At 46.8% G+C, this 22954-nt stretch overlaps 10 protein-coding genes across 10 annotated transcripts; 6 read left to right on the forward strand and 4 right to left on the reverse strand.

The window, feature by feature from the left end:
- The first annotated feature begins 38 nt into the window (after window positions 1-38).
- On the forward strand, window positions 39-2095 carry LY89DRAFT_653884 (methionine aminopeptidase 2-like protein). Its single transcript, XM_018212272.1, has 5 exons — window positions 39-309; window positions 368-1371; window positions 1421-1582; window positions 1644-1730; window positions 1777-2095. Exons 1-5 carry the CDS (start codon window positions 270-272, stop codon window positions 1831-1833), a joined length of 1350 nt encoding a protein of 449 aa, XP_018066499.1. The 5' UTR covers window positions 39-269; the 3' UTR covers window positions 1834-2095.
- Window positions 2096-2370: 275 nt separating this feature from the next.
- On the forward strand, window positions 2371-4486 carry LY89DRAFT_786279 (uncharacterized protein). The gene is made up of 3 exons (XM_018222967.1): window positions 2371-2931; window positions 2986-3067; window positions 3124-4486. The coding sequence occupies exons 1-3, from the start codon at window positions 2464-2466 to the stop codon at window positions 4380-4382; spliced, it is 1809 nt and encodes a 602-aa protein (XP_018066500.1). The 5' UTR covers window positions 2371-2463; the 3' UTR covers window positions 4383-4486.
- A 415-nt stretch (window positions 4487-4901) lies between these two features.
- On the reverse strand, window positions 4902-7151 carry LY89DRAFT_223272 (uncharacterized protein). Its single transcript, XM_018205969.1, has 2 exons — window positions 6856-7151; window positions 4902-6784 (listed from the first exon to the last, which is right to left on the reverse strand). Exons 1-2 carry the CDS (start codon window positions 7005-7007, stop codon window positions 4936-4938), a joined length of 2001 nt encoding a protein of 666 aa, XP_018066501.1. The 5' UTR covers window positions 7008-7151; the 3' UTR covers window positions 4902-4935.
- A 933-nt stretch (window positions 7152-8084) lies between these two features.
- Window positions 8085-10768, forward strand: LY89DRAFT_738765 (kinase family protein-like protein; the record flags this gene model as incomplete). Its single annotated transcript, XM_018220397.1, has 7 exons — window positions 8085-8207; window positions 8259-8396; window positions 8448-8558; window positions 8614-8760; window positions 8807-9180; window positions 9227-9521; window positions 9575-10768. 7 exons carry the CDS (start codon window positions 8085-8087, stop codon window positions 10766-10768), a joined length of 2382 nt encoding a protein of 793 aa, XP_018066502.1.
- Window positions 10769-11037: 269 nt separating this feature from the next.
- LY89DRAFT_223316 (uncharacterized protein) lies at window positions 11038-12040 on the forward strand. The gene has a single exon (XM_018205970.1). It carries the CDS (start codon window positions 11307-11309, stop codon window positions 11937-11939), a length of 633 nt encoding a protein of 210 aa, XP_018066503.1. The 5' UTR covers window positions 11038-11306; the 3' UTR covers window positions 11940-12040.
- Window positions 12041-12395: 355 nt separating this feature from the next.
- Window positions 12396-14332, forward strand: LY89DRAFT_624610 (serine carboxypeptidase). The gene is made up of 4 exons (XM_018211050.1): window positions 12396-13049; window positions 13117-13477; window positions 13537-14003; window positions 14055-14332. Exons 1-4 carry the CDS (start codon window positions 12453-12455, stop codon window positions 14124-14126), a joined length of 1497 nt encoding a protein of 498 aa, XP_018066504.1. The 5' UTR covers window positions 12396-12452; the 3' UTR covers window positions 14127-14332.
- A 62-nt stretch (window positions 14333-14394) lies between these two features.
- LY89DRAFT_673931 (uncharacterized protein) lies at window positions 14395-15024 on the reverse strand (the record flags this gene model as incomplete). Its single annotated transcript, XM_018213397.1, has 3 exons — window positions 14395-14576; window positions 14635-14795; window positions 14846-15024. 3 exons carry the CDS (start codon window positions 15022-15024, stop codon window positions 14395-14397), a joined length of 522 nt encoding a protein of 173 aa, XP_018066505.1.
- A 638-nt stretch (window positions 15025-15662) lies between these two features.
- LY89DRAFT_688616 (uncharacterized protein) lies at window positions 15663-16189 on the reverse strand. Its single transcript, XM_018215739.1, has one exon. It carries the CDS (start codon window positions 16022-16024, stop codon window positions 15671-15673), a length of 354 nt encoding a protein of 117 aa, XP_018066506.1. The 5' UTR covers window positions 16025-16189; the 3' UTR covers window positions 15663-15670.
- Window positions 16190-17264: 1075 nt separating this feature from the next.
- LY89DRAFT_722518 (FAD/NAD(P)-binding domain-containing protein) lies at window positions 17265-18696 on the forward strand (the record flags this gene model as incomplete). The annotated part of the gene is made up of 2 exons (XM_018218738.1): window positions 17265-17354; window positions 17425-18696. 2 exons carry the CDS (start codon window positions 17265-17267, stop codon window positions 18694-18696), a joined length of 1362 nt encoding a protein of 453 aa, XP_018066507.1.
- A 2878-nt stretch (window positions 18697-21574) lies between these two features.
- Window positions 21575-22762, reverse strand: LY89DRAFT_688618 (WD domain-containing protein). The gene is made up of 2 exons (XM_018215740.1): window positions 22514-22762; window positions 21575-22449 (listed from the first exon to the last, which is right to left on the reverse strand). Exon 2 carries the CDS (start codon window positions 22388-22390, stop codon window positions 21704-21706), a length of 687 nt encoding a protein of 228 aa, XP_018066508.1. The 5' UTR covers window positions 22391-22449; window positions 22514-22762; the 3' UTR covers window positions 21575-21703.
- Between the last annotated feature and the right edge of the window lie 192 nt (window positions 22763-22954).

Consider the following 22954-nt stretch of genomic DNA (forward strand, 5'->3'; position numbering starts at 1 on the left):
GAGGAAAGGCAGGGAGAGTTGCTCGAGGACATTCAGTTGAAAGTCCGAAAAAGAGTGACGGCATTACTTCGATCAAGAATTGATATCAGTCTAGCTTAGGTTAAGCCTGAACGGGCAATAAATTCGAGAGTACCACAAAAGCATTTGCCCCGCAATCGAATCGAAATTCTGATCACCACAAACATTCGTTATTGTGTTGAACACGAGTCTCCCTATTTGCCAACCTCTAAGATTTGAACACAGCAGAGTTGCACTCTGTGCAAGGCAACATGGCGGCCCAGGTTTCGGACGCTGTTGCGATGTTGAAAAGTTAGTATCTTCCAAAGCACCTATGCCCAGGGATGGTTTGTGATTAATCAGATAATAGTCAAGGATCCTGAAGCCGTAAAAGCTTCTGCCGCAGCAGCCAAGGCGAACGGAAATGGCAACTTAGAAGCAGAGGACACGGACGACGATGAAGAGGACAAGGGGGCGCCTGGAGAAGGAGGGGCAGATGGAGCAGCCAAGAAGAAGCGCAAGAGGAAGAGGAAGCCAAAGAAGGCCGGAGGTGCGGGCGCTATTCCTACGAAGCAATCAGATCCTCCTCGAGTCCTGCTGTCAAATCTGTTCCCGTCTGGAGAATATCCCGTGGGCGAGGAAGTAGAATACAGAGATGAGAATCTGTACCGGACCACCAATGAGGAGAAGAGACATCTGGACCGGATGAACAATGATTTCCTGCAAGAATATCGGCAAGGAGCTGAGATTCATCGACAGGTTCGGCAATGGGCGCAAAAGAACATCAAGCCTGGACAGAGCCTGACCGAGATCGCGGAGGGCATCGAGGATGGAGTTCGAGCGTTGACTGGACACCCTGGATTGGAAGAGGGTGACAACATTAAGGGTGGAATCGCTTTCCCAACTGGTGTCAATCTGGACCATATTGCAGCACATTACAGCCCCAACGCCGGAAACAAGACACTTCTTGCCCAGGACAATGTCATGAAGGTTGATTTTGGCGTACATATCAATGGCAGAATCGTCGACAGTGCCTTCACACTTGCGTTCGACCCGATGTATGATAATCTGCTCGAGGCAGTCAAGCAGGGTACAAACACCGGTATCCGAGAAGCTGGTATTGATGCTCGTCTGGGTGAGATTGGAACTGCAATTCAGGAGACTATGGAGAGCTACGAAGTGGAGATCAACGGCAAGACTTTCCCCGTAAAGTGTATCCGAAATCTAAACGGACATGATATCAGACAATGGCAAATTCATGGTGGCAAGAGTGTGCCAATCGTTAAGAGCAGTGATCAGACGAAGATGGAGGAAGGAGAAGTCTTTGCCATTGAGACTTTTGGAAGTACTGGAAATGGTTACGTTCGTGACGACGTAAGTTCCTTCGGAGAGAAGGTCAAGTTGCCTGCTAAATATTTTGCAGTATGAAACATCTCACTATGCAAAGAGAGCAGATGCTCCCAAGATCGATTTGAAAGTTGCATCTGCTAGCAAGTTGCTCAAGGTCATCAACAAGAACTTTGGTACATTGCCGTTCTGCAGAAGATATTTGGATCGCCTGGGTCAAGAAAAATACTTGCTTGGAGTATGTATTTCAGAACCTTAAGCCATTTAAGCCATTCCTTCAGATTTCTAACCTTTGGCAGTTAAACAACCTAGTATCGAACGGTATCGTCGAAGCATATCCACCATTAGTGGACAAGAAGGGGTCATACACGGCGCAATTTGAACATGTGAGTTGATGAGAACTATTTTCTTGGATATTACTGACATGTCTAGACAATCTTGCTTCGCCCAAACGTGAAGGAGGTCATCAGTCGAGGTGATGACTATTAAAACATCTCAGGATATGAAGAACGGAGGAAATTTGGCCTAGGAGGCTTTTTAAGAATGCATAAGCGATCCCTTTCCCGCCTCAATATAGAGCACCAAAATCAAAAGCTAAGCAAATGATTTACAAATTCTGTCTGGGGTGATTTTCTACTTGCCAAATTTCCGGAAATTCAAATAAGCTCAAGGATTGCAGTCTTAAGATATGAGGGGCTGTCCCCTGGAGACCGCCTCTTCCCGGCCGCAGATTTTCCGTCGATGTTTCAACCTTAATGAAAAGGATCCGCAAACTTTAAATATCTCTCCACATTGTGCGGCCAAATCGTCTTTTGTTTCCCTATTGCTTTCGAACTCTCGTACTCGAATGCCAAGAGTCTGGAATTAATGAGGTCTAGAAGCCTGACCGCATCCAGCACGAGAGGGGCAGGTGATAATTTTGTTTGCCAAACCCCACATCACATCTCGTCAAAGTTTCGAACAAGATGAGTGCTGACTGGTGTGATGTTGTTCTAACCTCATAAATTATCTTTCTTCCTTAAGATACTTTCTTCTTGCCCACCACGCTTCATTGCTTTCTTCATTTCCGTTCGAGCACGTGTGCTCAGTCAGTCTTTACTTTTGTACAGCATTTCAATTATGCAACTTACATTCATTTCTCTTCTCGCTCTGGTTAGCAGCACAATCGCTGATCCTATCATATCCTCGTTCCCCAACTCCTTGACGCTGGAATCGAGCTTCGATCCTATCAAAGCCGCATATTGGACAGGCCTTCCGCATCATCGCCGAACTCCGTTCTCCGTCTCACCAGATGGAAATTCTGCATACCTAGCATATCTGGATGCTAGCTACAGCAATGTTGTCATTCAACAAGTAAACACAAGCACTTTCGAAGCTGTGGGAACAGCGGTGCAGATCACTGGCTATGAGGCGGCGGGATTGGTGGCTCAGAATGATGGGTTTGCAGTTATGGTTACGACGAATGCTACGGGGACAACGGATCTTCCACCTACTGGTGAATATGTCACGGTCGTTGTTAGGTATAAGGATGGAGTTGAAGCTTGGACAACGGCATTGAACGGACCGGGTGTGCATACTTCTGATGGGGTAAGTGTCAATGCGGGTTCGAACCTGGGATTTTGGAACTGATAGGCAAGATAGTTGACAGCGACTACGGATGCAAATGGTGATCTTGTCTACTCTTCAGCTGCTGGTCTCTATGGTGCTTATTTCGTTGTTACTGGTATGTGATGCCACACTAGAGTGGGACATCAAAGATCTCAAATAATAATATCTTAGCATACACTGGCAATGCATCAGGCCACTTCGGAGACTCAATCCAATACGTCGACGACACAGGAGCTTTACAAACAATCACGGGAGCAAGCAGTGTATTCGGCTGCTCTCACAACACAGGAATTGGCCTCGAGGCCGCCGACTCTGCTCCATTCGCTAGTATCTGTGCAGAGGACCAAGGCGACATCTGGCTCAACACCGACACCCAATACATGTCGGGCGTCAAAATCGCAAACGAAAACACCACCAACGGAGTCAGCGGCGAGCCCATGGGAGGAATGTCAGGTTCATATAGCAATCTCGCTTTATTCCCTTCAACAACGAACTATATCTTCGCCTGGCAATCTCGCGGCGCTCTAGACTTGACGCTGAATGCGTGGATGGGAAGCCCTTACACGCAGTGTAGTCCCAGATGGTTGAACCATAACGTGGCTATTTCTACCATGTCCAGTAAAGATACACTTACTGGAGCTGAAGCCTCGTCAACCGTCGGTGCTGCGGAGGGCGATGATCAGGTCAATTGGATTACTTACTCGTCTACTGAGGATCACCAGAATGTCCATACAGCGACGCTGAACTCCAACTTGTCGATCGTGACTTGGAAGACTCTCACAAGTCCTGATTCTCAGCCTGTTCCGTTGGGATGCTCAGGCACTTATGCGGGCACTTCTTTTCAGTTCGTGGATAGTGCTGGAGCGAAAGTTGGTGCGGTGACTAACTCTACGAGTGTGTTTGTCAGCGGTGATATTGCGAATGTGGGGACGGATCGAGTGTGCTGGCCGTATGTGGATATGGTTTGGGATTTGAGCGCTCCGAAGGCTTCGGGAACTCCGGTTACGAAGATGAGTTTTGCTTGTGCTAGCGTAGGAAGCTCTGGCTCGAGTGTTATGGTTTCGAGCGCAGTGGCATCTCCTTCGTCTGCCGCGGTTGCGGTGTCAAGTGCTGCTGGAGTAGCCACCTCTTCATCCATTGAGGCTGTGGTCTCATCTCAAGCTGCTATCGTCTCTTCGTCAACTGAACTTTCACACGCCACTTCATTGGATCTCTCGACTTCGACAGTCCCTATCTCAACCTCAAGCACCTCCTCAGCAGCTATCGAGAATCCTTCCTCCTCGTCCACAGCAACAATTCTCCCCTCGACCACACAAGCAAGCAAAACGGCTCTGCAAGAACATACATCTAACCACCACACCACATTCTCAACTAGAGTCATCCCTTCGCCTACTATTATCCCTGAGGACGATAGCTGCGATGCTGAATAGTGGGATTCGAGATTGAGTTATCTTCTTGTATATATTTTAGGTGCTAGACACCAATTGTGTTATTCAAGATCTATTTTGAGTAGGAATGGAATTCTCTGTAGCGGCTCTGCTTTCCTTTCTGGCATCCTGTGCACTGTCCATTGAGTTCTTGTTGGAAATGTGGAATTTCTGACTACTGTTCACTGGAAAAAGCTCATTATTGGAGGCACGGAAAAGATACGACGCACAGTAAGGTCAAATGCACAAGACTATGCAAAACCATTCGAAAACTAAACAGGAGTACTGACAGCGAGTAAAGAGACACAGGATACGACAAGCACTCTAGGATTAGACAATGAAGGGTTGTCTGTTTCATATACATTGCCTCAAAGGCTTTTCGTTACATACATGTACAACGAGGTACCAGTTCGATGTGCAGAGAGAACAAGTCGATAACAGCTATCTGCCGAGGGGTATTCGCTAGAAAATCAAAAACGCCAAAGTAACCATATGCAAATGTACAGTACACACATATCCTCCCCCTACTACCCGATGCTGCTCCCTTAAGTCAAGTTTAAATCGTGCTTGGCGCTCCATTGACGACAAACACTCTTGGTTCACGTTTTCTCTTCCTCCTGCCAGGCCCACGAGGCTCGTCTTCTGGCGATTCACTCATCCTCTCAATCATCACCAATCGGCCATTTCTCGTAGCAGGAACAAAGTCCGCGAGGCCTTCCACACCAAACAGTTCTTCTAAGCGCTTGATACGCTCCATAGCTTCGTCGTCATCTTTCCTATCACTCCATTGGTGCATCTCCCAACCCTTCTCCTCTTTCTCTTGCAGATTCTGTGCCGTGAAGATCTTGCCATAATTCGCTTTGCGACCACCTCGAGCTTCGATTTGCTTGACTTTGGCCGCAATCTCTTTATCGTCCATTTGCCGCTCCGGCCATGCTTTGCGAGGATCGATGGAACTCCAATTCTGAGCTTCAAGATCAGCCTTCGTTGGCATGAGTGTCTTGGCACTAATTCGTTGCTTTTCGAAATAGGAGTCGAGCATGTTTTCGTCCACATCCCCTCGGGCTAACCGTTTCTGCAGAGTAGTCTGTGGTCCACCTCCGGTCGTCCATCCCTCATCCCAATTCGTGCTCTGTACACCAGCTTGGGTATTTCGATCCGCATCATCGGTCATATTTATATCATCTCCAGAACCGGCGTCTGTAGGTAGATCCGGAGACTGTATAGCAGTATCTATTTCAGCTCCTGGTGCACCGCGCTTGTTATTTGGAGATGGAACGTGTTCCAAGGCAAGACGATCAATCAATTCGCTATGGCCTAGAAAATCTTCAATTCCTGTATTGGCGGGAACTTCTGGAGTCCTAGGTCTAGCAGAAGTTGAGGCGCGAGCAGAAACTTCCAGATGCAGCTCTCCAATAGGACTTAACATAGGAGGAAGATTGTCAGTCTGTTGAGATCCTTCGGCGTTGGCTTTAAGCTCCTGAGCGATTTGCGATCCCGGACTGTCACCTGCTCCATCTTCATTGGCCCACGGATTATCATGATCAAATGTCTGAGGCGGTGGAGGCTCGTACTCTGGCGAGTTATTGCGGGGTAATAGTGGGCTGGGACGTGTCGAACTGGAGCCCGGAGTACTTCTTGTAGGAGTTGATTCTTCCAACAGATTGCTGGATCGATGTCTGTTAACCGCAAGCGGAGTGGAAGAAGAGGCAGAACCTTCAATGGCTGGAGATTTGATTGCACTTGCTGAGCTTAAAGAGCTATCTCTATCGAGGAAGGTTGTTGTTAGTGGTGAAATGACACTGGATGCGTCCCTCCTTCTGGACGGCATAGATTTGGCTACTATCGGTTCTGAGCCAGAACTTGCCACATGGCCTTGTATATCCGTTCGTTTGGGCATCTTTAGAGGCCTCATGTCCAATTCGCTGGTAGTAGATTTTCTCTTAGGAATTTTCGGTTTCTGCTTTACGTAAGGTTTGTCGTCTGGCCTGAGAGGATATATTTTGCCCTTGTTGAACGGCTTCGAGGCTCGTGGAATATTAGTTGCGGGTGCTTGTGCTTTCGCTTTCGCATACTGTTTCTCGACTCTATGTTTGAAACATAGAGATTGCGAGTTTGGAGTCTGACTCCTCACATGTTCCCCACAGCCAGGGATCTCGCAAATGACAGGGCTGGATCCTGTTCGGGGTGGAAGATTGCTCGTAAGAGGTTGACTGAAGCGTGTAACAGCTGGTGGAGTATCTTTAGCCAAGGATTGTGGCAGAACGTTTGTCGCAGCTACTGGGTTATTCGTTGTTTCCTTTGAAGACTCATTCATTGCGCTGTTAGCTACGAATGATTGCTTGCTACTAGAAGCCTCGGAAGCTTTCATTTTAGCTGAACATCTCCCACAAACGAACCCTAGACTAATCCAAATCAGTTTCTCCTTGATCAGAAGTATGAAGTTCAAACGCCTGGAAGATGGGTGTGGACTTACGGAGGGGCTTTGGAACAGTCCAAATCCGGGTTTCTGTGGCAGTGCAGATGCCATAATTGTCGACATTGAGTACACTTCACAAAAGGTTTAGAAGGCAGCTCCTCGGGCTCTTTACATACACGACAGATAGGAGTTCTGCTGCTTGAAGTCATTGATATGACTGAACCTGATTTGACTGAGCTGGAATCGTCATAGAGATCTTGGCCTCGGTGCCGTGCCTGCTGAAAGTGGTCGGTCAATGAGTATTTCTTGAAGAAAAGTGGAACAATGAAGAATAAGTAAAACGTCTCAGGTCTTTTCAGTCTTAGAGAGTCGTCAATCTGCAAGCTTGAGCGGTTATGTATCTTCGAACAAGTTCAGGAAGGAATGTCTCTACCAAAATCGTCCACAACAACTTCAATAGCAGTATTCGACAACCACATATCCACCACAGCCTTTGGTTGAACTCCCTTGAATATGGAAAAGCACAACTCCGAATAGCGGTAGGGTTCAAAACCAAAATGTATCCAGTAACACCACTCTCCGCACTTTACTTATGTGCAAACAGTCTTGCCCGTATTTGATGGATTGCCAAGTGTTGGAGATGGCAAAGTTGAAAGCTTCCTCAACATCAAAATAAAAATTGATCTATGACCAGAACCAGAGCAAGCATAAAGCAGTCGGACCTTTTACCAGATGTTCATCATGGACGCAACGCACAAGAAAGAAATATTCTACTTCACGTACCTTTGCTCCTAGGACGTCGACCCCATCAACGTGAAGTTTGCTCAAAGCAAGACTAGGCGCAGGCAGACGCAGTGGGGATGAACCTGAATCCATGGCTTCTGGAAGATGATAGATCAGAAGCACATGCCGTGGAATGCGCTTCCCGTACGCCACCAGCACGAAAATGTGTTGGAGCCGACAGTCGAAGAATGAATCGTCCGTAAAGTTTGCGAGGTTTCCAGAGAGCTGTCTCTAGTAGCAATAGAAGCCTGCTGTATTATGTCGATCTGTAATGGCAGGTGATGTGGTATTAATTGAAATTCTAACGCGACAAGCAAGCAAACCGCGATCAGCCCCACCATAGGAAACAAGCGGCCGCTAGACCTCTTTTTTAGCCGCTAACCTTAATTTACACCACTCAGTGCGCCCGATATTCGATAAGGAAAAGGCCATCTGGATATTTCTACACGTCGTCTCTTACATTCCTTTCTCCTCCTCGCCATACTTATTGTTCCTCTGTCGCTATGGAATTCTTTAAATCTGCCGTTGCTTCAGCAATCTCCAAAGGCCCTCCTTTCCCTTACACTTTTGGCGACCGGGTAGATGTCGATGCCAGTATTTGGACCCTCCACAATGGAACCAAGCGTGTAGGTAGGCGCAGGCACACAAGTTGTTTGCTTGCTAATGACAATTTACAGGAAGATGGATCGAATTGTAGCATATTCTCCTTCGATGTCACGGCGAATAAGTCCCGCCTGCCTATGGCAAGGAATGCTGTCAAGAAGCTTCGAACCTTAAGACACCCCGGAGTTATAAAAGTGCTGGACACTGTTGAGGTATGCTTTTTGTGACAGGGGCAAAAGCTTTGTTTGACCACTCTTGCATAGACCGAAACATACATATACATTGCCACAGAACGACTTATCCCATTACGCTGGCACATAAAACGGAAGAGCATGAGCTCGGAGACCTTGAAGTGGGGACTTTTTGGTGTGGCTGTAAGCTTGCATATCATAATGGGTGTAGTATATATCTGCTAAAACTCTACTACAGCAAACCATTAAATTCATAAACGAAGACGCATCTTCTGTGCATGGAGCTCTCCGAGTGGGTTCGCTATACACAAGTGAGAGTGGCGAATGGAGGGTAGGAGGTTTCGAGGTCTTGAGTAGTATGAAGGACGACGAGGCAATCATCTACGTAGGTGCCATCGTGGCCAAATCCGTACCAAGCTAAACTTTCCCAGAATTATGGCAGTCTGGTCCCGGATGCTGGCCGATATACGCCTCCTGAACTTGCAAAGTCTGGCTGGGACGCTATCAAGCGCAACCCCTTGACTGCAGTCGATGCATACAATTTTGGAACTCTGATATTCGAGGTCTTTAATGGCGACTTCATGGGTGGAGATCAAGTTGGGCAAACGAAGAACATTCCAGTCAAAATGCAGCCACCTTACAGGTCGCTAGTAAATGCGAATCCGAAGCCCAGAATCAGTGTTGGAGGCTTCTTGGCGCAGGGACAGAGGAACGGCGGATTCTTCAACACTCCACTAATAAAGCTTACTGAAAGTGTGGATAATCTTGGTATGAAGACAGAGCAAGAACGTGAAGAATTTCTGAAGTTAGTGGCCCCATCGTGAGCAAGACCCTCATGCTAACTGGTGCAGTGATTTGGACGGTTTGTCAGATGACTTTCCAGAAGATTATTTCAAGGTGAAGATCCTCCCAGAGCTGTTGAAGTCAGTCGAATTTGGCGGTGGTGGTCCCAAAGTCTTCAGTGTAGTCATGAAAATCAGCACGAAGCTCACCGACGACGAATTCGACGCAAGAGTTACGCCTGCGGTTGTGCGGTTATTTAGTAGTCCAGACAGAGCAATTCGAGTATCCTTGCTCGACAATCTACCCGTGATGATCGACAGATTATCGCAGAAGATTGTCAATGACAAAATATTCCCTCAAATGGTCAGTTCGCGATGTTGTTTCGGAATGAATGCGTACTGATCTATGATTCTTAGCTTTCTGGATTTACAGATATAGCACCTGTAGTTAGAGAGCAGACTGTGAAAGCTGTCCTCACGGTCATTGGAAAGCTGTCTGACAGAACGATAAATGGCGAACTGCTCAGATACCTCGCGAAAACCTCCAATGATGAGCAACCTGGTATTAGAACCAATACCACAATATGCTTAGGCAAGATCTCGAAGAACCTTGGAGCGGGGACAAGGTCAAAGGTCTTGATCGCAGCCTTTACTCGCTCTTTAAGAGATCCATTTATCCATGCACGAAATGCTGCTCTGATGGCACTTGGAGTGACGTCGGATGCATTCAGCGAAGATGATTGTGCTAATAGAATACTACCCGCTCTGTGCCCATTATTAATAGACAAGGAAAAGATCATCCGAGACCAGACGAACAAGGTTATGGAAATTTATATGCAACGCATTCGGAAATTTGCCTCTATCATGGCAGACACTGCTCTTCCTCCTCCAAGCTCGACGGAGTCTTCCACTGGACAAACACCTCGAATGAGTACTCCTCAGCCTAGTGAAGCAGCCTCATGGGCTGGCTGGGCCATTTCGTCATTCACCAATAAAGTCTCGGCTGCAGCAGGTGAAATAACACCGACAGCTAATGGCGCCCCCCGACGGTCTTCAGCTCCGTTGGTTGCTGATCGTCGAGCCCCTGGAACGGCTTCCGCTTCAGCCCTGCACCGTCAAGCAGTTGCATCCCCACCCGAGACATCTGCTCGAACTTCTACATCCTCGAATGCAAATGACTATTTCCAAGACTCGAATGCTGGTGCGGATGAAGAGATTGACATAGATGATGCGTGGGGCGAGGTGGAGGAAGATTCGTTCTTCGATGCACCAAGCGAAGCCTCTAAGGCAACCAAGCCTGCAACTGTATCTGCGAATCCGTTCGATGACCAAGGAGAGCCTGACTTTGCAGGATGGCTAGCCGCACAAGCAGGAAAGAAGACTACTGCTAAGCCACTTCCAAAGGGACTAGCTAAGCCGTCCGCTTCCAATGGTAATAGACCTGGACCTGCGTCCCGAGTAGCAACAACCGGCAGTATAGGTGGCCTCGGCGCGAAGAAGACAGCAACAACTGCAGCTGCAAAACCAGCAACGAAGCCTGTAGCTGCGAAAAAGATTGATACAGCTCCAAGAGATACTGGAGATGACGATGGGTGGGGTGATGGATGGTAATCATTTGGCCGCATAGGGTCTGGCCCGGTCTGAAGCACAGCATAGCATTGGCGTTTGTGGTGGCATGAAAACACCTGGATACCACTCTGGAGTTATGATATGTAAGTTAATAGTCCTCGACTTTAAGTTTCGGTGTGGAGATAGTAATGATGAACCTGACGCTATGGACTCAAACATCATCGAGGTCAGTGTGATGATTACCCATTGTGCGTTTTCTTCCACATGATTTCTGGCCTACTGATACTAGATTGGACTTTCCAGTCTTGCGCACTACTTCTGGCTGTGCTGGTGGCTCCTTCCCCTCGGCCCTCCTCTATGTGCGTTGTTTTGGCAAATTGCCTTTGCCTGCTCTCTTTCTCCGTCACAACATCAATACGCTTTTATACCCACAACTCGTCCACAAACAACGATAGACATTCTTACGCTGTGTGTCACACAACGCACGATTCTATCCCCGCCATTTGCCAACATCCAATGATAGACATTTTTCGGCGCTGTCCGACAAGCCGCACAAAATCCCTTAAACAAGCTTCCTGCAATGGCAACCCTTCCTTCAGATATCTGCATAGAAATATTTCGCCTCCTCGCTATCCGAGAGGCTCACGACGGATTTCAGCAACCATTGCTGCTCACTAAGCTTCAACCAGAACTAGCCTCTCTACTTCATCCTGCACATTATGCCGATGTCCTCGCTGGCTACCACCGAGCTGATATCCCTATAACTGTTGGTAACCTCGCTGCATTCAATGCTTTGTACCGTCCGTATAAATGGGTTCATGGGATCATATTGATTTTCGAAGGTCAGTCTTTTGTAGGATCTGGCTTCAAGCTCAAGTACCGGAACGACCTCGAGCGAATCGCCCTCGATGTGTTAAGATGCGATAAATTGGAGGATTGCGGGAGTCTCACGAAAGCATTACTCGACGCGTCGAGACGCGGGGCTTCCATAGTTTACGGAGAAGAACGAAATGCAACCGTCGGTAGAGTATCTGTTCTCGTGAATCCAACAGCGCACATCGAGAGGGACATTATTCGGGAGATCCAGCGTTTATTGGGCTGTGAAGGCAAGGTATCAAATATCGGCCCTGAATTGAAAAGGATCGTGTGGATCGGGGGGGACGGGGGTGCTGTGGCTATGTGGAAATATGCTATGGAGCAGCTAGGCTTCTAGAAGGACAACACAGTCGAATCCAGAAGTCCGAATGGAAGTGTTAACCAATGATTAGTATCACGTGACATAAATATTTCTCAAAGATGTTTATTGAAGTTTGAAGATGCTAGAGGCTAACTAATACTTCTGAATTCAACAATTTGTACTGGTACAAGTACGCAGACGGTTCAGTAGCTCGAGATGCAAGGTCTAAACCAATTCTCACCCCAATTTTTGCTTGGCATATGTTCCAAAAGCCCCCCTTTTTCTAGTTGAGATATTGACAATGCGGGAAAGGATGTCATTTTCAATGCGGCTTAATTGTGGGAAGGTTTGTCAAAAGTAGTCTACAATTGATCGCCAATAATACGGATAAATACAACGGCCGAGTTTCATCCACCTTCCTATTCGAGAATAGATAAACTCTTCTGGTACCTTGTTGCCTGCATCTTGGTGAATCTTATCTCAACTTCCTCCCCGCATTCCGTCTTCATTCACATCTCCAAAGATCGATTCAAGTTGAATCATTGCACCATGAATTACTTGTATCTGCTCCCGTGCATTATCACCTCAATTCTTGCCTCAAAGGTCTCGCAGGCTCCTTTGCTTCATGATCACGATCCATCCGTTTCTGACTTCACGACTTACCAAAGTGAGGTGTCGTCCAGCCACTCAATTCGTGTCAAGCGCCAGAATGCTACTTTGTGCGATACACCTGTAGATCAGTACACAGGTTGGCTTGATGTTGGCGCGAAGCATCTCTTCTTCTGGTATTTCAAAGCTGAGAATGCTGCATCAGACAATGACGACGAGCCACTTGCATTGTGGCTTACTGGAGGGCCAGGGGGCTCAAGTATGTTGGGAATGCTCCAAGAACTTGGTCCTTGCCTCATCAATAAGCATGGCAATGGCACTGTATATAATCCTTTCGGCTGGAACAAGGAAACAGCGTTGATTTTTGTGGACCAACCTGCTGGAGTTGGTTTCTCTTATCTTGATGAGGGAGAGCCGGTACCTGGCGACTCCTTCACCAGTGCTGCTGACATGCATCTCTTTCTGCAAGTGTTCGTGAGCAAAGTGTTCCCTGAGCATAAGAACGGGCCATTGGTGATCACAGGAGAGAGCTATGCTGTAAGTGGGATTATTTGTCTCGCCTCTGCAGGAATCGTTTCCAATTCAAGATCACTTACATTCACAGGGCCATTATCTTCCTGCTCTAGGAGCCCAGATTGTCAGTCAAAACATTCTGTATCCAAAGCAAGCACAAGTTCCCTTGAAGTCCTTAGCTATCGGCAATGGCTACGTATCTCCCTTGGATACTGCGTATGGATACTGGGAAACTTTGTGTACTACCAATCCTGGTGTAGACAAGCCGATCTTCAACGAAACGATATGTGATATCATGGCCACAAATCTTCCTCGTTGTATTGCAGTGGCCAAGACTTGTTACGACTATCCAGATCCTGCGATTTGCAATGCTGCTGCTAAAGTCTGCTGGGATGGTGTTATCGTCTTCTACGATGGTGAATCATATGCTGGAGGTCGCAATCGATTTGATAGTAAGACATTTTCCTTTCTGTTATGTTCTATTTGAGTGCTGTCGCTAATGATTTCGCAGTCACTGCGCCATGTGATCTGGATGAGTTCTGCTACCCTGAGACAGAGTTAGTTCAGGATTATCTCAATCTGGAGTCTTCTTTCAATGCACTTGGCGTACCCAAAAATGTCAGGAAATTCGAGGTTGGCTCACATGCTGTGGAAGAGGCGTTCCAGCTCACAGAAGACCTGGAAATCACAATGAAACCTCAACTGGAGTATCTCCTTGCCAATCAGATAGATGTTCTGATTTATCAAGGCAATCTAGATCTTGCCTGTAACACTGCAGGAGCAAAGCGATGGACTGCCAACATGCCTTGGAAAGGTCAGAGCGCCTTCACTTCCAAAGAGTTGAAACCGTGGAAAAGTACAAAAGACGGCAAGGAAGTGGTAGCCGGAACTTTCAAGGAAGTCAACGTGAAGATGATGGATGGTGATGAGAAGACCACGAGATTCGCACTCGTGACTGTCGATGGTTCTGGGCATATGGTAGGATCATTTCCGAGCATGCGAATGTTGATGATAACTGACTGAATTCAGGTTCCAATGGATCAACCAGAAATATCTTTGGATATGTTGAACAGATGGCTGGCCGGCAAATCGTTTGACTGAGGGGCTTTTCTAGATGTGCATCATATCCCTACGGAACACAGACGACTCCTTCGGAAGTTGCTGGGGGCTCAGACGTACAAAAGTTGTGAAGGAACGCATGAAAGTATCCCACCCAAAAAGGATTCCAAGGTTGGTAAAACATCTTTTTCTTTGACATCTATCTAGTAATCAATCTATGTACGAATTTACCATGAATTGCTTCCATGAGTCTCAGATTTATCCAACCCGCTTCCAGACGCTCCGACGCAGACATGCTAGGACCCGCAGATCAATCAATCATAATCGACCTAATTCTCGTGAAATTATGTCGCTTCCCTCCCGCCGTAACCGACGTGAAGTTCGTATTCCAGCAAACCTCAAACAACCGATACTCCGTCGTCAACATCTTCCACCAACCCGGCGATAATTTGTATCCTCCACCTTCTCCCTGACAGTCATAGCCAGAGTAAGCTGCTTCCACATTAGCTTATCTTCTCTATTCTCAAGGACATGGATCTATATTACGTACCCCATACGGTGTTAGCCCACCATCCCATCTGGTACTGGAACGATTCCGCGTCGTCTTTGAGCTCGAAGCATTGGCGCAGCGTGAGGTAATCTTTCTTCATATGTCTGAGGTTGTGTTTGGGGAATTCCCAGGGCGGATTACCGCGTTCTGATGTTGATCCGCTGGAAAGTTCGTTAGGTGTGTTGGGGGAGAGCAGTGGAGGAAGACGTACCACATTCCTACATCCCATTGCTTTACTTCGGAGACAAAGTCGTTTACGAAGGGCATGAATTCTCCTGAGACAGTTCCCACGAGGGTGTTAGCGCCAAGCATGATGGTACTGAGCTTCATGGTTGTGATGTTTTGTTGTTGCGAGTCGTTGTGTTGATGTGGTTGCAATTTCGTGCTCATGTGTTGTTTCGGAAAATGGAAGAGTTGATGAGATGAAGGGGAATATCGAATACTCTTATAGGTTTGTGGGCGCTTGACTCATATGATCTGATGAAATGGTCATTATGTTATAGTTGGCTTGTTTTGTACAGTCCGTCGAAGTCTAGAGATGGTCCGGTCGCTGTCAGATCACAAGTGCTTGTACATGCCCCACAATGGTGGAAAGCCTAAAGTTAGGACAATTTTCCTTACGGTACTATGAATGAAAGTGTCACTGCGATTGCCGGATTTGAATCTCGTGATAGCACAAGTTGTGCACTTCGACTCTCCGCTAAGTTCAAGGTTGACCATGAAAGTTGCACGTGCTAGTGTCCAATTATATACTACGTCGATAGACCTAGGATTGACGTCTCCCTCAAGTGAGACTTCTGAGCTAAGGACTCTAAACCAATGCTGCAAAAGACACCTCGCGCCATACCCATACTTAATCCATCATGATAGATCGGATTCGCTGGAATTCAGCCATATCCCAAGACTTAACGTGGACATTCCAGCAAACCGGGTCATGTGGCATATCTGGAAAACCTTCACCCTGATCCCAATCATTGATCTTCCTACTCTTCCCCTTGCATCCAGGCTCCGCGTAAGCTACGACAGGGAACAAATATTAGCACATATCTCCCGCATCCAACATGATATGGAGGAACTCACCCCATGCTTGAGTGAAGAGCGCGAGATAGTAGCTGAAGGATGTGGTTTTTTCGTCGATGTTCTTGCATTGTCTGCTGTAGGGTTTGGCGTGGTAGATGCGTCCGCTTCCGTCTTCGTTTAGAGTACTGTGGTTGTGCGTGTTAGTGATGAAGTTCTTAGGAGGAGGGGGGAAATCTAGGTACCATTCGGTAGTGTTATATTGGTCGAGCTCCGCGTATTCGAATAAGCCATTGAAGCCAGGAGTGGGAGATGCGGAAATCGCACTGCTGAGGAGCGCCGCGGCGCAGAGGAGGGGAGTTTTGAGATGCATTATTAATTCTTAATCTTGCGTTTGTGAGAAATGAGGTTTTCGGAGAGCACATCGTCTGAATTTTATTTAGATGAGTTGATGGTTTGTGTGTTCACAGTTCACGCTATAGAAGTCTTGAGGTCATGGTCCGACATACTGTTCTGTGTAGTTCGTTGTTGCTAAGAGCGGGAACTAAAGAAGTGTCCGCTGTCAAACCAACTTTGGTTGAGCTAGTGTCACTTTCACGATGAAGTCGGTGTTTGAGCGAATGAACCATATGTCTATTTGGCTCGAGATCATACTCAAAATTGTCCCATTCGGTCTAGTGAAAACGTCTATCGTTCAAAGCTGCGCACTTCACGTCCACACTCAATGTTTGACTCCAAAAAGGATCTTTCAGAGTGAGAGCACCGAGAGCACGAGTCAAACAAGCGCTAGGTTATTAGTAAACTACCTTTGTGGAGCAGACAAGGTCCTCTTTACTTGGCAACTAGATAGCCAATGAGTAGTTTGCGCTTAGCAATCTCAACCGCAATCCTCGCTATATGAGATTTGATTTGTATCAACATTTCGGCCCAAAATTATGAGGCAAATTCTGAGTTGGTGTTGAGAGATCCGGCTTAGAGGAGATCAAGTGTATCTCGTACCGTCTGACCAATTGCACCAGGAGTGAGCAGATCTGAGAAGTCTCAACACTATTTCCTTCAAATCAGAGTGTAGATGATTAGTGAGATGTAACGCTCCTGGCGCTTCTTTTTCGGATTTTGGATCCTTCCACAATTATGCGGCTCGGACGCTCGTGACTGGACAAGCATACGAGGTCGGAACCCAAGGTTATTTCGGAAGTCCGCTACGAGCTGTTTTGAGATTGAGAAAGGAGTCTTGTAATTAAGTCTAATTTTTCATTACTCGAGAATACCAATAGTTATCAATCACGTTGCAGGTGCAGCATCAGTGGCGGTGAAGTTATTTTTTATACAACAGTAATTGAAAGAGAGCAAGTAATGCTGCTAAGAGTTAGGCTTGTAAGTCAGCTTACCATTACCGGGACTCGCACACTGCATCTCTACATGCAATGGAATAGAAAGGTCATCTGTTCGCTCTAGCTCTATCTCAGAAAAGTCAACGTAAGCATTTGTGGAAGTTTCTGTCCTCTTCAAACCCTTTCACTAGCTATTAGGGGGAGCTCTGCAAAGTATTTCTGTTCAATACCACTTTTGCCAAGCTTGTACTTTGCCCTCTAAGTGACATTCGGGAAACCATGAAGAAAGAAGTAGCAGTCGTTGGTAGTGGCCCTGCTGGGCTAGTCGCTGCCTTTGCGCTCCACAATGACCTGCAAAGGAAGTTCAATGTTACAATTTTCGAGATGGCATGCATACATTGATCTCCCGAAAATATCTTGAGACTAACCTTTTCTATAGGCTCCTGCCCTTAGTCTCGACGGTCATTCCTATGAATATGTCGAACCGCAAAGCAAGAAAATTACTCGTGTCGATGTTCCCATGAGAGTGTTCTCCGGCCGCTACTATCAGAATCTCTTCAATCTGCTGGAATATCTGAGAGTTCCTACGATCGAAAGGCGATTCCTGTTTGCATTCGCTGATGATGTGGCAACTATCTCAAACTATTATTTCTTCCATCCGTCTAATAATCATCGATTGCCTATAATCTGCTTGCGAGCCCCTGGAATACTTGGATTGCTGTCTGGGTTATGGACAAGTTTCATAGTGCTGTGCTGTTATATCTGGTTTTCTGTTGCCTGTTTCTGGATCTCTCCAAGAGTTCTGGGTCGCAAATCGGCATATGCGGAAACCATTGGGGAATACCTTACTCGGTTGAGACTGCCAAAGTTTTTCATTGAGGGCTACGCGGTTCCCCTCTTTTCGAGCGTTGCTTCAAGCCCTCACAACTTGTTTTTACAGTTTCCGGCAATCTATCTTACGGACTACAAACGACAAACTCATATGTTTCCTCACAAGACATCAATCACCATGTCACTGCTTCAGGGTCGGCTTGTGCAAGGGATATCTGTTGTTTACAATGCAAAAGTCACCGGGATAGAGCCATCAGGAAAGCGCTTGAATCTGCACTACCAAGATACCAAATCTGGCACCAAATTGAACATTTTGTTCGATAACGTTGTTCTAGCAGTCAACCCGAAACAGACATCTGCGATTTATCCTCCCACTTCCTATGTTATGGACAAGCTCCAAATTTCTGACGTGTCAGTCGTCGTCCACCAAGATTATGATATGCTGCCAGAAGGATCAGCACAGCTGGTGCAGCACTCGAGGAGCGAACTTATCGCCATGCAAATGAAACGGGACCACATAGGTGGGAAAACAACAATAGCTACACATGCCCACCCTTGCGGGGTCCTATCAACAGTGTGGCCCGGAAATTCCAATCTTATGGATCTCGATCAAGCGAAAGTCCTCCATGAATCAAGATTCGTACGCCTACTTGCGACTCCCACTTCTCGAGACTATTTGGCAACGATGTTCAGAGAGAGGGACGTTGGAGATAGCAACTCAACCTGGCGTAATGGCGACGATGGTGTCTATGTTTGTGGTGGTTGGGCGTGGGATGGTTTCGCTTTGCTGGAGGGTTGCGTTTGGAGTGGTCTCTCGAGTGCCCGTTCTATAGGCGCAGTACTGCCATGGAAGCCTGTGGAACGGACATGGCATAAATAGCTCCTGAAGAAGATGTGGACGATTTTACAGTTAGTGACCTACGTTTGAGACCAAATCGGTTCAGTTGCCCCTGGAGGTAACATATTGATCGAACGAATAGCTTGCTAATACAAACTTGAATTCCTTATCATCATATTATAATATTTGTTGCGTATAAATATGATAATTTCTGTAGCCAGTCCACGAGAGAATCTCCCAAATCGAAGCGGTCTTGGATTAGAAACTGTTATCACGTTCTCATTCTTATAATATAGGAAGATCTCATAAAGTTGCATTTAGCCTGGGGCACATATCTTCTGTCTCGCGCTACCTTGACAATAAGATCCAACCAACGACCACAAAGCCGCAAATAGCAGCCAAAGTGAGAAACTGTCCCTGTATACACATGTTTACCAACAATAGTAAGACAGCAGTCAGAAACATCAAGATACCTCGCTGCGTTCTTACGAAGAAAGCAAACGGAAAGTACCAGAAGAACAGCCAGATATGTGGTATTGCCTGAAAGAAGCTAAGATATTTGATATAAAGTTGTAGCAAAGCAATGGAAGCACGAAGAAAAGCCATCTCGAAGCCCCTTTTGCCTTTACTCTTCTCGCACGTTCGTTCAAATCGAGCTTTTGCTTGCGTAAAGTTTCTTTCACTGAGGTAAGTGTATCCGATAAGAACTTCTATGTCACAATCGCCAGGCGTGTCGCCAAACAGAGCAGCAGCTCTCTCCTGTGACGTTTGGAAGCATAAACGCGCGTCGTAGTATTGTGTCATCTGGCCGTAAATTTGACCTAACTGCTGCAATGCATTGAGAGCCAGGCGATGGTCCTGTCCATTTTCTTCCTCAATCCTCTGCAACGTAGTTTCGGTAACCTTCTTCGCCTCTCCAAAGTCTCCCCGTGCCATGTAGCGGTAGGCATCTAGGAGCTCGGCTTCAAGGGTAAGATTGTCCCTGGGGCCAATCGTCTTTGAATTCTTAGCGTCGTTAAGTGCTCCTTGTATCAAAGCCTCAGCTCTGGGAACATGACCTAGACTTCCTTCTACTCTGGCGACTGTAATCTTTGCTTGGATAAGCATGCGGCCATCGTCCTTGACTGATACGGCCAACACCAGCGCCTGTTCCGCCGGGGCACGAGCACTTCGAAGCTTGGTTTGTGCTCCCAAGGCATTCGCGAGGCCGAGGAGAGCCTGGCACCGCAGTGAAACGAGTGTGTCACTACATAATTTCAGCGCAGATATAAAATATTCCTCAGCAACGCTATGCTCTGCGTTGTCTGCGTATGTTTCCGCTAGCTCGATCAAGATCTTGACGCTTCTGGGATGGGCTTTTGCTATACTTGCACACTCTCTTACGGTCAGCAAGTCCGACAAGAGCTTCTTGGATACTTTGAGTCGACTGAATTTTCGGCAGAATATGGCGAAGGAGAGTGCGGGAGGTACGTGATCCTCTGGTACGCCTGGTGTGCCAAGTCCGAAACCGCTGTAGAGACAGAGCGATTTCGCCTGCATAATCGTACTCATATGTGTGAGTATATCCAGCCTTGTCTGAAGGGACATCTGATTAATGTTCGTAGTTTCGACAAACCTTTGAAGTACGGTCACGGCTTCAGCAGTAAAGTGTTCTGCTGATGACTGTGACCGTTCGCGAAGCCACTCCCGAATGACCGGATGAAGTGAGTAATGGACACCGTTCGATTCTGGATTTGGATCATCATGAAAGGTCACTAGGTGTCTATAGCTCAGGTCTGCAGTGAGTGTCCGCAATTTATCCATGTCCCAGACATCAGATCGACTAAAGAATGATAGCCACGGAGGACGGATTTCGCCACTTGGGATGGTGTAATATTCTTTGAACAATACTCCTTGGATCCCGGCATTACCAAAGTATGCAGAGAGTGTTAAGAAATGCCATGCGACGTCTTGAACTTCCCAATCCAATATGGAAAGGGAGTATTCATAAGTTGTATTGCAATTTTGCAATCGACCGGCTCGCCGGTAACTCCAAGTCATATCCCGTGGTGTGGTAGTGAGGGCTTTCGGCATGTAATCATCAATCTGTTCGACGAAAGTGTGAAATTTGAGCTTGTTGATGAAAATAAACCATGCCGTCTGATCGATTGCTAGAGATAGGTAGTCGAGCTTCTTGACGATCTCTTCGCAGGCGAGCAAGTCATTCTTTGTAAGATCCGCTCTGTTCGAAAAGCGCTTGAGAAGATCGACACCATCGTCCATCTCTATGTTGGGCACTTCGATTCTGTGCCAGTCTAGGCCTTGGCCAACGCGACTGTCTCTTGTTGTTACTAGGATTGAGCCCTTCCCTCCTAGAGGTGCAAAGGCTGTCAGCAAGGGTTTCACATGCGATGAATAAGAAGACTCACTGGAAGGGAAAAAATCAACCAGTCTGGAGAAACTTCTAGGGCGCTCTTCTTCATGTTCTGGAAACCCTTCTTGATCATCATAGTTGTCGAATACTAAGATCCATGGCTCATCCCAGAGATAGCGCTCCTCTGTCACCCTGTCCCACGTGAGGAGCTTTTCCGACGGGTCCGGGACTGGCACCCCTTCTATCTTCTTCTGGGATATTTCATCGGCGATTTGCTGAAACGACTCTAGTGTGGTACTCCTGCACAGCGCATTAACCCAAAATATCCCACGGTAACTACCACTAGCACTTGAATGGCAGTACTTGAGTGCGATTTGGCTCTTTCCCTGTCCACCCATAGCAGATAGTACCGTTATGATGGGAACGCTGGAGTTTCTAGGACCAGTATCGAAAATCTCGCGGAGGTCTTGGAGAAGTTTTGTTCGTTCAACAAAATATGAAACGTGTATGGATGGCAAGTTGGAGTATTCAAGGCTCAACGCATCGGAGCCTACATCTAATGCGTCAGCTTATTATTGCGATTTAGAGCCTCAAATCTATTAAGGTGTAGAAGGAACTGACCATTGGGACGGGAACGATAAATGTTATATACTGTACGAAGGAGAAGTCAGTGTTATTTGTTCTAGATTATGACTATCAATTCCCGCCCAATAGTTTCAAAACTCCCTCACCGAAATTAAAAGCTCCACCACCTGATTCGAACTTATTTCCAAAATTGTTATCTTGCTGTCCTGGTCCACTGTTGACAGCTTGATTCCCCTTTCCTCCCTCGGCAACTGACTGGCTGACGTTTGTAGTGCTCTTAGCTTCGAAGTCCGAGTCTGGTAATGAAGGTTCGACCTTAGCCAGTTCGTTGATGGCATCCTCCAGCTTCTTCACCTGCTGCTGTGTTGCAGTTTTGAAAACCTGATAAGTTGCCAAGTTCTTCACGGCTTCCAAGATGTCTTTCATCAGGCTCTCGACCCTATGCGCTTTGCCCATGGGTACCACTGTAGTACGATAAAAGTCGACCACAGACCATCCTTTGGTGTCCTTCCCCTGAACCTGTCCTTGCTCGACTTTCTTAAAGATATCGCGTAACGACTTCGCCTTCTCTTCAGATGCAATGATATATGGCTCAATAGCCTTCTTTGTCGATTCATCTACCGACTTGCCAAGGAGCTGTTGGCGAGCGATTTTGAGAGTGTCTTCGACAATAGGCAGGCTCTTATTGACTTCGCGGAAGGCTTTTGGAAGGTTCTTGAGGTCTTCGATGACTTTGTAGGTAGATGAGATGGCTTGGATGATGGCAATTGCTGATGCAATAGCGCTAAGAGGATCCATATCTCGAATTTCTCAGGTTTCAGCCTTATGAGTTCGAGGTTCTTTCGAGATTTGAAATGCTTAATGCTTGGTCAGCTCTTAGATCTGTTGAGTGTCCATATAGAAAAGGAGTCTTATGCATACTTAGAGGCAAATACCAGCAATGAAAAGTCTGGGTGACGATAAGAAAGTAGTGAGGCTCGACAACTTGGCAATACGATATATTTCAGCTCCCTCAAACCCTTGTCTATCCTTACCGCGTGATGGCTTTGTTGCTTAATACAAGAGCTGAAATCGTACGATGGATTTGTAATCCACATGCAGCAAAGCTGAAGGAACTTGGCCCGTGAATAGATAGCCTTTCCAAAGAAAACAGCAGGCGGAGGTTATGCGCGGATCCCAGCCTCAAGCAAATATTGGATGCATTGAGTCCACAAGCAGTTCTGTGTAATTGTGGCTTGCCTTGTACAACCGAATTATGCATTGGGTAGTTGACCAGTTGGTGCTTCGGGTCTAGCTCGCCGCGATTGATATTTGATATTTATTGAAGCGACGTTATTTATATCTCAGCGTTGCGGGAGTGAC

Source organism: Mollisia scopiformis, assembly GCF_001500285.1.
Source record: "Mollisia scopiformis unplaced genomic scaffold LY89scaffold_22, whole genome shotgun sequence".
Taxonomy (NCBI): domain Eukaryota; kingdom Fungi; phylum Ascomycota; class Leotiomycetes; order Helotiales; family Mollisiaceae; genus Mollisia; species Mollisia scopiformis.

What these genes read in the sequence shown, in the direction of transcription:
- LY89DRAFT_624610 (XM_018211050.1), top strand. Translation starts at nt 12,453, where the DNA reads ATGAATTACTTGTATCTGCTCCCGTGCATTATCACCTCAATTCTTGCC. An exon ending in TCACAGGAGAGAGCTATGCT is followed by an intron (nt 13,050 to 13,116) that starts GTAAGTGGGATT and finishes TTACATTCACAG; the next exon opens with GGCCATTATCTTCCTGCTCT. An exon ending in TCGATGGTTCTGGGCATATG is followed by an intron (nt 14,004 to 14,054) that starts GTAGGATCATTT and finishes GACTGAATTCAG; the next exon opens with GTTCCAATGGATCAACCAGA.
- LY89DRAFT_688616 (XM_018215739.1), bottom strand. Translation starts at nt 16,024, where the DNA reads ATGCATCTCAAAACTCCCCTCCTCTGCGCCGCGGCGCTCCTCAGCAGT.
- LY89DRAFT_223316 (XM_018205970.1), top strand. Translation starts at nt 11,307, where the DNA reads ATGGCAACCCTTCCTTCAGATATCTGCATAGAAATATTTCGCCTCCTC.
- LY89DRAFT_223272 (XM_018205969.1), bottom strand. Translation starts at nt 7,007, where the DNA reads ATGACTTCAAGCAGCAGAACTCCTATCTGTCGTGTATGTAAAGAGCCC. An exon ending in GACTGTTCCAAAGCCCCTCC is followed by an intron (nt 6,785 to 6,855) that starts GTAAGTCCACAC and finishes GATTTGGATTAG; the next exon opens with TCTAGGGTTCGTTTGTGGGA.
- LY89DRAFT_653884 (XM_018212272.1), top strand. Translation starts at nt 270, where the DNA reads ATGGCGGCCCAGGTTTCGGACGCTGTTGCGATGTTGAAAA. An exon ending in ATGGTTACGTTCGTGACGAC is followed by an intron (nt 1,372 to 1,420) that starts GTAAGTTCCTTC and finishes AATATTTTGCAG; the next exon opens with TATGAAACATCTCACTATGC. An exon ending in ACACGGCGCAATTTGAACAT is followed by an intron (nt 1,731 to 1,776) that starts GTGAGTTGATGA and finishes TGACATGTCTAG; the next exon opens with ACAATCTTGCTTCGCCCAAA.
- LY89DRAFT_786279 (XM_018222967.1), top strand. Translation starts at nt 2,464, where the DNA reads ATGCAACTTACATTCATTTCTCTTCTCGCTCTGGTTAGCAGCACAATC. An exon ending in GTGTGCATACTTCTGATGGG is followed by an intron (nt 2,932 to 2,985) that starts GTAAGTGTCAAT and finishes TAGGCAAGATAG; the next exon opens with TTGACAGCGACTACGGATGC. An exon ending in TGCTTATTTCGTTGTTACTG is followed by an intron (nt 3,068 to 3,123) that starts GTATGTGATGCC and finishes ATAATATCTTAG; the next exon opens with CATACACTGGCAATGCATCA.
- LY89DRAFT_688618 (XM_018215740.1), bottom strand. Translation starts at nt 22,390, where the DNA reads ATGGATCCTCTTAGCGCTATTGCATCAGCAATTGCCATCATCCAAGCC.